This window comes from Anopheles aquasalis, chromosome 2 (genome assembly GCF_943734665.1).
Source record: "Anopheles aquasalis chromosome 2, idAnoAquaMG_Q_19, whole genome shotgun sequence".
Taxonomy (NCBI): Eukaryota; Metazoa; Arthropoda; class Insecta; order Diptera; family Culicidae; genus Anopheles; species Anopheles aquasalis.
This window is the reverse complement of record NC_064877.1, coordinates 73,083,147-73,095,646: the sequence shown is the minus strand read 5'-3', so window position 1 is coordinate 73,095,646 and position 12,500 is coordinate 73,083,147. Positions and strand designations below refer to the sequence as shown.

The window sequence follows — 12,500 nt, the reverse complement described above, 5'->3', positions numbered from 1 at the left end:
GCTCGACTGCTGATCTGCTGGCGGATTACCTGCGTTTCGCTTTATGGTCTATCGCTCAGTTTGCGTTCAGCGGCCGCCCGGTGATGTACTAGACAGTGTGAGAGCCATCCGTCCGCTGTGTTGGCTTAACTTGTTGTGGTTGTTGCAGTAGAGCTTGCAGTAGCGCAGCGGAGCCGGAATCTCGAGTCTCGAATCCTCGAATCCTCGAATCGTCGAATCGTCATCAACAGAAAGTGCGTGCGCGCGCGTGTGTCCACGTGAGTTGGATCGTGTGTGCTTCCGTGCGTGCATGTGCTTGTGTGTGCTTTATGAGTCAAACCTTTCCCTGAATTAACACGCCCGCGGTACCACAACAAAAGAAAGAAGCTGCAAATCCCAGAGGTTCGTCGCTTGTGGTGCTCGTTGAAGTCTTTTGTACTGGGGTGTGTTTTTTTTGGTGCTCTCTGATCGCAGCGCACCCGAATGCAATGCAGTGAGAATGTGGATGTTGATGGAGAATCAAAAGGAAACAACAATTGTTGTGATACTTCAAGTGATCGCGATCTTGAGGACTTATATTAATTTGTTTGAAAAATGAAACAATGAAGCAACATGTTGTGAGGACTGTCTGTGTGCCGTTTTGCGTTGTGTATGTGCGACTAAGATCATGAACTGTACCCTTCGAAGTGCCGTCTGCACGCGAGTGAAAGTGTTGCGAGGCCGCGATTGATACGAACTAATGGACGGACGCGGTTCGGAGTAGAACCTCAACCAGCTTCAGAGTGTTGTGTTTGTCTGCAGCGCAGCCCACCAAAAAGGCTTTCGCTTGTCGCTCCAGAAAGTGCTCCAGAAAGCGTCCACTCCGCGCAGTTCAATCCAATTGCTCCTTCGAGTTCGGCTCCGTGGACTCCCTTGCATACGATCGGTCGGTGACAGGTCGCTAACCGCTAACAGGCAGGCAGGGCTTGCACGGAGCAAGCAACCAGCAGCAGCAGCAACATCAGGGCATTCGTGTTGTGTACAGCTCCCCGCTGCCGGTGGGTGGGTTGAGCCGGAATGAACGGAACGGAATGTGCGGATTAGCTTCGTGCACTTATTGTTGCTGTTACTGTTGCTGCTGCTAGCTGGCTGGCTGGTGCGCCTTGGATGTGCCCTCTGCAAGTGGGACGGGAAGGGAAGGGGGAGCGCAGGCCGCAACCGTTACATTTCACTAGTTTCACTTTTTCCAGTCGCGTGGAAAGTTCGCCATGGTTGGGCTGCATTTATGTTTTTATGCACGCTCTCGGCTCTAGGTTCGCTCCCCCATTCGCGCGCACGTTCCCATTTGCCGGGCCTGGGCCACCTGAGGCCAATGTTTACACATCGATCGCCATTTTCCAACACCCCCCCCCCCCCCCCCCCCAAAAAGGCTTAACGACTATAGGCAGTCAGCGCCCTTTTTCCGAGCGGAAGGTGAATTGGGATTCAGTCTCGGGGGTTTTTGGGGTAAAGATCAACGAGATCGAGGTTTATGATCCAATTGCGCTACTTTTGGTGATCTCGATTTTAAAGGCTCGTCGCCCACTCCGTGATCGTGTCATTGGCTTTCCTAGATCCCTTTCAGCGATCCCCGATATGTAAATGCAGACGCTGCAACTGTGGATCAAATCTTCTGTTCGATTGTTTCAAGAATCTAACCTTCAAACGGACACCATGATCGGCATCGGTGCGCAGGTCACATCTCGATTCGGGGCTGTGTAGTAGCTTGACCTAGAGCCATATTTCGGTCCACAGAGGCCGAGGTCTAGCGCGATGTCGTGGCGATTGTGTGCTGGAGGCTGGATTACGCGAAACGCCCAGAAAGCCACTCTTCGGCACTCCGCTCATGAGCTCGTGAGAATCGGAGTAAGGTTTTGATCTTCAAAAAAACCAACACCCGAAAAGGTGCAGAGGGGTGCAATAAAAAATGGGGAGGCAATCACCGCGATGATGCTGATCTCGATACGAGGTCGCGGAGCCGCGCAAACGGTCTGACAATGGCACCGATCCGTCGTGTCTCGTCGCGTCGCTCATTGTTGGTCAAAGGGATGGCGGTCATTGTTGGTGCACCAGAGTTAAATGTACCTCAAAAATGATGTTCGCACCCCTCGCGTGTCCACCTCGATGCGTGAGAAGCACACGCAGAAGGTGAGTTCGTGCGAGCGGCGCTTGAGCAATCTTTAAATGCTGCACGAGGTAATTGGGCGGACGCCGACGTGTCTCTCTCTCTCTGCCTTTCAAAGACCCTCTTTTTTAAATGGACGATCACCTTCAGCAGAGATCGCTTGTTACCGATCCCTGGTGCTGGACCAGCAGCGGCTCAGCGGCTGCTGATTGCTGTCCTGTCATTTTGCCAGACTGTCACCGAGCACCGGAACACTGCGAATGATCGCGCGACGGTTTAATGAGATGCATTTTTCGGCCAGAGACCTCTGTGTAGATCCCAGAGCAGGCTAAAGGAGGCCACTCCACGGCCGGGGACACGGATGTGTGTGGGAGTTGGTGCGAAATCGCGCAAAGTGAAATGTGTTGCTGCGGCTGCGGCTGCTGCTGCTGCTGCTGCTGCTGAAAGCAATGCCCATGTGAGCAATGTTCGCTGCTCTTTCACTTACTGGAACGATACCGGAAACACCGGAACAGGACGCATGCACACGCAACGGGCCCGGAACCGGTTTACCGTGGTTACCAATTTTTTTTTTCGCCCCTTTTTCGTCACTCTGCGTCTCTGTGCGACGATTTCACGATCGCGCCCGGGCACGAGCCGCAAGGACACTTTCGGATTGGCATCGCAGTGTGCGAGTAATTAATTATCCCGCGTTCCTGCTGCGTCTCTCCAGTCGCTCCGCGAAAGGCGGGGCGTGGTGAGTTGGCCGTTCGCTAACGAGCAGAGCTTCATCGTGCGTTGCGCTCGAGGCACACAGAAATGGACACCAAATGGATGTTCAAACGCCACTTGGCCACTCATCCCGGGGCCAGAGGTTGTGACCATCGCTTGAACCGTGCGCAACATGACGCACGATGATGATGAAGATGATGAAGATGACGAGTTAAATGGTTGTTGTTGTTTGGTTTGGTCAGTGTCTTCTCGTGCCAACGCGTGTATTTGCTGTGGTCAAACATTCACGCGAAACCGGAAGCGAATCGATGTTCGATGAGGCAGAGAGAAACCCCAACGTCCATCGCATCGAGGTGCAGGTGAAGCGGAAGCGAGGTTATGCCACAACGCACGGCCACGGAACGCGATAGTGAGTTGCGGCGGAACGCAGTAGTAATTGCAGAGTACATCTCATTAACGGATGACATCCTCCGGTAATTCGGTACACGAATTGATTGGGTTCTGTGGATGACCTTCTCCTCCGTGAAGCTTCGCGTCATGCCCGCGATCCAAGGTCCAACACGGCCAAGAATCAGCCAGCTGCATGATGAGCTTGATGGCCACTTTGATGCTCGAGCAACTATTGAGTGCTGCCGTGAAAGCACGTTGGTGGCCACAATGCTAATAACAGTTTGGAAGCTCAGCAACCGCACCGAACTACTGGGTTGTTTGGAAGGAAATCGCGAAATCAGGATTTTGGGACAAGCAACCGTCCTCCATTAATAACATATCCGAGGGCTGTGTGCTGTGTGTTTAGACGAACAGGAGCATGACCGAATGCACCTCGAGGTGGTTCTGATTAGCAGCCTGCTGCTGCGACTCATCCCTCAGCGCCTCAAAGGCATCTCGGCCAAACTTCCTCCGCTCAGCTGGCGGCCGTTAACCGACCGTAAACCTCGACCGAGCTCGATTTCGTAATCCATCACAGCACACAGCAGCATATCTATGTGTTCATCAGCCTCGAGCGCCACCGCGAGTCCACCCGTTCAGTTGTTATGCGATACGCGACGGAGGAAAGGAGAGTTACTTGAACCTAAAGCCACCCTCAAGTGACAGGCTCGGTGAAGGAGGATTGATATTATTGCGATTACGACCGAGCCCGAGACGAAGGTAGTTGGTGATCATGGGCAGCCACAACAACACGCATCGTAGTTTGAAGCCGACAAAATGGTGAAATGGATGCACGAAATTAAAAGTGAAATTAATTTCCATTTCGCCCTCCCGGCGAGTGAGCGCGCGAGCGCGTGCGGGCGTAACGCGATTAAAGCGGCCCTCCACGGCTTTGGCCTCTCGATCGGCCGCCTGTACTCGGTAATGATGATCAGTAACAGTAGCAGCAGCAGCACCAGTAGCAGCAGCATGGTCACTGTGTGAAAGCCGAACGCAGCTCTCAGCGCAATCAACGACACCTCTACCCAGACAGCAGCGACTCATTTGATTATTCATTTATGCTCCCCTCGCTGTCCCGGTCTGAAGATACTCCCAGCGTGAAGATGAAGCCGTTATGAGTGGCGCCATTTCGCCGTCATCTAGGTTCGGCTTTATGGTTCGGTGATGGTTTGATCCTCATCCAAAAATCTCATCCAACAAAACAATGCAGCACCCAAGGTGTCAGTTTGTTGATGGCGCGAGACGAAGCTTCGATTGCAGCGAGATCGGTCGCTCAACTCGATCGAACGGGATCCCGGAACCAGCCAGACGAATCCGATCACGCGGGATTGGGAGCATTAAATTGGAACTGGAAACTCTTTGCATCTCTCCAGTCGCTGCTACTGCTGCTGCTGTTGGCTACTACCAGCGACGATCATGATCGTGTGTGCATCGATGGGGAAGTTGATCGCTACTTGAAGGAGCTGTGTGTGTTTGTGTGCTTGTAGCTTGATGAAAAAGAAAGTAGATTGTGGCCAACTCCTTCCCGGTGTCTGTGTTTGTCGGTGTATGTGCGCTGTCTATATGAATCGAGCGTTCGAAGCGCAGGTGTTTCCGATGGCAGTGCAGCGGAGCAATGGACTGCGAGGAGTGCGAGCTCGCACTAGCCAGCCAGTCGAGAGGTCGAGGACGTTGCCACGCACAGGGACATGAACAGGGACGGACACGGCACCCGGCGCTACGGTCCCGGGCCCTTTATGCGAACAAAACGAAAGGAAATGGTGCACAAAATGGAGCGCAGCTTTGCGAACGCAAACTCGAGGGTGATCGTGATTTTCCTGCACAACGATCGCGTGTACTGGTGGACGTTTAGGTGGTGGTGGTGGTGGTAATGTGTCCGAAATGAAAGTGAAAATTCGAGGAACACTGTTTGTGACTGCAAGACAGACAGTGTTACAGTGCTAGAGTGTTTCCCTTGTTTCCAAAGTGTGTTCCAGGGTGATCTGATGGTGTTAACCCTTTTTTCCGATATTCTCCCAACCATAGCCTCAACATTGACAACACTGGTCCAGATTCCTCATCTCTACTATCGAGTGCGAGTTAATGGCGAGTGCTAACTAGTGTGAGCGAGCAAACGAAGCATTGGAACGCCCTTTAGCGCCCTCTCCTGCTTGACACTCGGTGATCTACTCTGATCTGATCAGCATCATCACGGACTTCAAAGACACGAACGAGGTAGGAAGGCAGGCAGGAAGGCAGGAAGGCTGGAAGGTGGTTCCCGGTAGATGAGGTAAAATGTTAGGTCCCACCAAATGGAGACTGCTAACGATTGTTGCCGGAATACTGCTTGCCCATGCGATCGAATCACCGAACGCGAAGAACACCAACAATAAGCTGAACGCCCAAGTCCCAAGGACGTTCGCCAATCCGGGCCTTGGGTCTGTGCGCGTTGAGCAGGTCAGTCCCTGGAGCACGGGACAAAGCCGACCGGCGCGCAATCTACTCGTACCACACCAACTCTTCTCGCGCGTTGACAACATCCGTTACATCGATAGCCGGACACCGAATAGCCGCAATCTGCACTCGACTTTTGGGGCTTTCCGCTACGATCAAACACCTCAGCAGGCGGCAACAGTAGCAGCAGCATCAGAAGAGCATCATGAAGCTAACGGAGCCGTACAGCGTCGTCAATCGAAGGCTTTCCAGATGCGACGCTCCGATGAGACGGTCGAAGGTCCTCTGGCCGGTGTCGGAGAGCAATCGGCAGCCATTTCGGTGCTGCCATCGCCCGAGCAGCAACAGCAAGGGTACGAACAGTACAACTACTACCAGAACGTGAGCCGTCAACAGCGCCAACAGCAGCAGCAGCATCGCTACAAGATCATCCCAATCAGTTACTTCTACCAGGAAGACGGTCAACCATCGCCGGCTGATTTGAAACCCGCGCAACCGAACCATCCACCGAAGGACACGGAAAATGATGAACCACCGCACGGATCGAAGCTCCCGTCAGAGGAGGACCGCGAACCGGTGGACCAGAGTGAAGAAGCGGCCAACGGTAGCAGCTACTCTCGCTCGGATACACCGATGATCGGTGCACGGCGATCGGGACTCAAATTCCCTGGACCCGTCCTTAAAGCGGCAAACACCTTCACCCCTCAGGGATACAGCGAGGAAAGTCTTACGCTCGGGGACAATCTGGGCATCTTCCAGCAACCGGTCAGTACGGCGGACGAATACGGTCCCCTCGAAGGTTCGGATCCGGCCATCGTCGGCGGTGGGTTCGATGCGCGCCAGACACGTGCCAGCGATGATGATTTCACTCGCAATCTGTACGCCAATCGGTACTTCCGGGACTTCCCTGGTCGTCCGGGGCCACCACCCGGGCCCTTGTTAGATCTGCGTCCGGCGGAGTCACTGGCGCGGCCAAGCCGCTTGATCGAGTTCCCGGGTGCGGTGAACGTGAAGCAACCATTCCGGGATCAGGAGCAGGTGACGAAGTTCGGTGATGTATCCGGTCCAGTGACGGCCATTCAGCGACCATTCGGTGGCGATTTCGGTATCGGTGACGGGGCTAAGAGCTTCCGGACGTTCGATCCGAACGGATATTACACCGATAGCCCTTATCAGTCGGTACCGGTGAATGGTGGCGGTCGGCCACCGTACTTCCCGGCCAAGCTGTACACCGAACCGAACCAGAAGATCTACCAACCGCTGTGGAAGACGCGATCACCGCGTGTCGTCTTTCCGCAGGGTGATCTATCCGGACCGTCGGGATTCGGTGTGGACAATGTTGTGTTTAGGTGCGTGTTGCAAAGCGAGTTGATTGATCGAGCGAGTTGTTAATGACTTCTCTCTCTCTTTCCACAGGGATCAAAACTTTGGCCTCAACGAGTTGGCGGCGATCCAGGACGTTCGGAACGAGTTCAATCAGGATGACATCAACGATGAGCCGGCGACAACGACCACGACGACGACCAGCAAAGACCGTGGTAAGTGCGAACTGTCACCGATCATTCGATTCGATCATGCGCGCTCCTCGCTCTTTCCCGCCCCCTTCTGTGTCCTTCTTCTCATCTATCTCCTCCTCTCTCTCTCTGTCTCTCTGTCTCTCTCTCTGTCTAAACTTTCATTTTGCGTGTGCTCTCTTTTCCATTGATCACGTCGATCATCTGTGTATGTGTCTATGTGTGTGTTTCGTGGTGAGAGGGTGTCAGATGAGCTGACGAGAGTTGAGCCTAAGGACTCTACTGTACTAACGCTCAAAAGCACTTCTACCTCTCTCTCATCTCGATCGGACGATCGCGCCACTCATACACTCAGCTCTTGTAAATATCATCCGAAGATCGTTGCTAACCCTTGCCCGCTTCCGGGGTTTTTCCCTTCTAAACTGCCTCCCATCTGCTATCCTCACTCAATGATCTCTCAAGATGCTCAGGATCCTCATTCATACTACTGATACGCGGGGCCCATTCCTATTAATCTGCCTACTAGCCTAAAAAAACTAGCCAACCACTCTTACGCTCGCACAATCGTGCCCTTAAGCGATGTTGAAAGTCGATCGGGGAGTCGATTCGTCCCAACCCAACGCAGTACGGTGTCTAGGGGCCTCTGCTGAACCAGAGCGAAACGAGGCACGCTCCGGATCCTCGATCACTCGATGCTCCTCTTCTCCTGTGATCGCGGCTCGATCGATGCAATCGTCAGAAGCCAACGTAACCGCGCAACGCCCTGTTTCGGGGATCGGGGAGCGAAATCACCAGGGATCGACCGTCCCAATCTATGTGGCCTAATCTTTCCACCTCGTCAAAATGGTGCTACCGTTACAGTTACAGGCTACCAGAGTCGGTCGGGCTTTAGGTTGTGAACTTTGTACGATCCAAATCCGTCTAGTGATCGTCATCTAGCTTGAAAGGAGAGAAAGAGAGAGAGAGAGAGAGATTGGTACAGGAGGACTTACACAACTCCTCCTAGTGTGTCTCCTTCTCTCATCGCCGTGAGCCCCAAACCAACCTGAGCATGTTGCTGCACTGCATGCGCTGCCGCTAGCTGGTGCAAGAGATGATGGTGGAAATAGATTGACTTTAGCGCGCGAGCGCGTTCGGCGCGAAAGGCGTTATATTGCTACACTTAACGAAAATACTTTCTCCGGTTGGGTTCGGAATGGGGGGGGGGGGGACGGGTGGGGTGCAAGGGGAGTTGGCAACCTGCAACCTGCAACTTGTGTGTTGTTACCGCCTTCCCACTCGGCCCCCATTTTCCACCGCTAAACTGCTCCCCAGTCCCGGATGCCCCATTCGATTGAGTTGCGCGCGAGTTGCGTTAATTTTGTGTTAATTGTAAATTGTTTGGAGATTTTGTTGTTTTCTTGCCGCTTGTTGCTGTTACTGTTGCTGCTGCTACGGATGGCCTCTTCAAATTGGTCGTGGAGAGATAGGGAGAGGTTGGAAATGGTGTTTTGGAGAGGAGGAACGAAGCAACAGTACAAAGAAAAAGGTTTGTTGCTGTGCCTGAATGTGGTAACAGCGGATGGTCCCGCGTTTCCCAATCGAAGAAGGATGTTTATACTGGGTTGTCATTGTGGATTGTGTCTCACTTCGTTGTCAAGCTGCGTAGTAATTGTCGCAAGGGGATGCTTGAGGGATGATTGAGGGATGATTACGGGATAATATGCATATGCATGACGTAATGCTGGGCCATGTTTTGGGCCTAAGATGATCGGATGATCGGATGAGGGTTTCAGAGTAAAAGAAACCGCCCTTACCCAGTCTTTAATCATCTTCTAGACAAGTAGTAGGTCTCACGAATGATTATTATCTAATATGGGGTGATTTTACTGCAAGTTGTGTTGTGAATGTTTCTTCGAAACGAATCTGTCTAGCTTATTTTATCATTTACATAAATTCTAGATGAAAGCTTTAAAGGCAACAACAATAGAATGAATGCCAAAATCCTTATTAATAGTAAAATGGATTGGATTGAATCGGAATTAGACTGAAAAGTACTAGAATTCTGCATGCAATAAATGCACAAATCTACTCCAACACCTGAGAACCATTCTTACTACTAGAAAAATAGTAAATCTTTTGAGGATTACACATCCTGATGATAGTAGAATAATAAAATCCAAAGCTTTACACTATTTTCGTGGTAAAAACCACAAGTGAAGCTGCCATTACCCTCAACAGCAAACTAAATCGACCATAGCCAGGGGTGCTATCGCATGCTCGACAAGCGAAAACATCCAATCCATCGATGGTATAAACCGTCGTGTAACTTGTTCCGTTCAAGTTTTTCTCTTCTTTCCTTTAAAGCCATCGCAAGCGTCCATCAATAATTAGTGAGCCAATCGAGACCACCGCACACCGGTTGTTCGGGGGGCAGGGAGCTGAGAAAGCATCTTTGACCAAACAAACATTTGGCTTCCGCATTGCACGAGCCTTACGCGATTGCTAACCGGCGGTGAATGTTGTACCGGAGTACGCGTAATGTTTGTTTTTTTTTGCAGCCCGCGCAGCATCAGCAGCAGCAGCAAAACCAAACACACGGTCAGGCCTCTCAGGCCGGATCGGTCCGAAGGATAGTTTTTCCCGTAAATCATGTCACGACACCCCGGGCCAAGCGTGCAAATAGCGCGCGCGCGCTCGCGACAAAACCAGCCATGTCGCAAGCCAAACACCGTCATCATCATCATCATCATCATCGATCGGCGCGATGCACACACACTCGCCGATGACGCTCACACAATTCCGCGCTCCACGTTTTCGAGCGGATAAAATATGGAGTGAAAGTTGCCAACCACCACCACCACCACCAGTTGCTCCGGAAACAGGTTCGTGAGTTGTGTGTTGGACGTTGTGTGTTTATGCGAGTGGTCCTGCCGTGGAACCAGCCACGGAGTGACTGATTATGTCATCTCTTGCGATCGCGTTATCAGCGAACGGGTTTTTTTTCGAAGCCGGCTCCGGATGCGAGCCTATTATCGCATCCCGCTGCTGCTGCTGCTGCCCATCAGAGTATCGGTTCGATTCGTTATTCATTTCCCCCCGTTATGCCCACCGGCCGTCGTCAATTGGCCGCTTCCGATGGCGGTTGTTGCGCTCCGGTTTCGATCTCTCGTTGATTGCTGCGTGTTACCCAGCATCAGGCCAACTACGATTCACTTATTGATTTTTCCGGAGAAATTTTCTCTCCTCTACGCACACTAAGGGGGGGCACTACGGGCCACCAGGGGGATTTCCTTGAGATAAGCACGGCTGCGTGCCAGCCATGACCTGTTGTGACGCCGTTGATGCTGCAGCTTCCGTTTTCCTTCAGCTCGAGCGGCCTTCCTAATGAAACTCACGGAGGAGCGCTCGCGCTTATTAAATTACCGAAAAATGGTGCTGCTCGTCGGTGGCTGTCAGGACGTGGTTCGCACCCCCGTCACGCTATGGCCACCGGCGGCTGTAGCAGCCTATCACCACGCGGCCTGCGGCGATGGCTAACTGGAACAAAGTGCTACATAAAAACATAATGAATGCCGCGTGCAACAATAAATCGTGGAGCTTTTATCGGGCCGCACGTTGCGTAACGCGCACGTTTGTTTTCAACGTTGCTGCTGCTTCTTCTTCTCCTGTTTTTTGGAGCGAACTTTGACTGGGAATGTTTTTTCACTAGCTGGCTGGCTGGTTGGTTGGCTGGCCGGCACCTTCTGTCCCTTCTGCAGCTGGACAGGGTGGGTGTTTTGAGTGAATTTCAAGAAGCGTAAACTTTCTTCGTCGTCGTTGCACTGCCAGCTGGCCAGACATGGAGAGAGAGGTCCCTCGTCGTAATGTGCGCGGCGTGACCGCGGCCAGCACCGAAAAGCTCGCCCTGGCTCGCCTGGCCTTTTTTTTATGCGAGGCGCGGAAAATGTGCTAACGTAATTACGACGCTTTGCCCTCCGTTTCGGTCTCTATGGTCGTGTGTATGCGAGGGCTAGGAGCGTTTTGATTCACTTTAACGGTTAGGGCTGGCGGATGGAATGGATTGATGGAAATGGAAACCCCCGAAAGACGGGAAAGCTGGAGAAAATTCAATCATTCCACGCCTGGTTCGTTGTTTCGTGCCAGCCAGCATCGGTTTATGGTACGGATCGATTCGAAATGGGGCAAAGGTGGTGCAGAGGTAGACGCACAAATTACGTTCCTCGTGATTGCTGCAGAACACTGGCGTTCAATGGTGTTCGTTTTTTTGTGTTTCGTTTTTTTTTGCGTGGGGCAAGAGGTTATGAAAATCATAAATTGGCCTGGAAGGCTTGGGGCGAGCCGAGGTGAATGGTATCCAGTGTGCAAGCTGACGTTGCGAAGCCCTTAGCTCGATTGCAATGCGGATAACAAATGGTAGCATTCTAATTCACGAGGCACAAGGGAACAGTTTTGATTCTTTTTGATAGAAAGAGCAGTTTAATAGAAACTGTAATGGGTCATAATCGATGCGCAGTTTCATGTTTGTTGCATTTGAACATCGAAACTCAGACTCATGGATATTTTAGCAACAAGTGCATTAGAAAGGTGAACTCGTTTGTCGATTAAATTAATGCATGGAAAAAAGTTAGTAAAGGGACATTTTTAGAAGACGTAAAAGAACTGGATCAATTTAATGATCAATCCGGTTTGAACTGAAATACAAATCTCTTGAGAGTAAAAAAAAGGGTTAAAAGGGTTTGAACAATCAAGATTAATTGCTGGTGGCTGTTAATGTCTGTATTGTAACTAAAACAGTACACTTCCATCACACAACAGTACTTCTTCTGCGTATCTTTATATTTCGAAATCAGATTGATATTTTTAAACAACTTTGCATTAACCCAACGGGCAAATAAAACACATGAGATTGTTCAAGCAAAGAGATTGATCTGTTTTTGAGCTTCAAAAATGTTTCAACGAAAGGATTTGAAAGGTACAACCTTGTGTGATGAGCAATCTCACAACAGCATCTTGTGTGATGAGCATTTCTGAACATACTTTCGGCGTCGAAAACTCGTTCATTGCACTTTGACCTCTACTTGTTCAAACCATTGCCTTAAATTACTTGAAAGCGAAAAGAACATCCTGGGCGTATTCTTTGAAATTGAAATACACCGTGCTGTTGTGCACGTTACTGGCTAGAACACTGTTACTCTGGCTGTCTCTCGCAGTAATAGCAGCCGCAGTTTCCACGCCTGTCTGATCTGTTTGGGCAATTTTTCACCGCGAAATTGGGACACTCGGCGTAAACTGTTGCCGTGGATGCGGCA

At 51.4% G+C, this 12,500-nt stretch overlaps 1 protein-coding gene across 1 annotated transcript in view; it reads left to right on the top strand.

Annotated features, from left to right (window-relative positions):
* Nucleotides 1-5,536: 5,536 nt before the first annotated feature.
* The window catches only part of LOC126581390 (uncharacterized), a 15,562-nt gene continuing 8,598 nt past the window's right edge, over nt 5,537-12,500 (top strand). Inside the window, exons 1-2 of the mRNA XM_050244996.1 lie at nt 5,537-7,044; nt 7,112-7,233. Of these exons, the coding sequence (XP_050100953.1) occupies nt 5,537-7,044; nt 7,112-7,233 (1,630 nt within the window). The remainder of the gene's footprint in view (nt 7,045-7,111; nt 7,234-12,500) is intronic.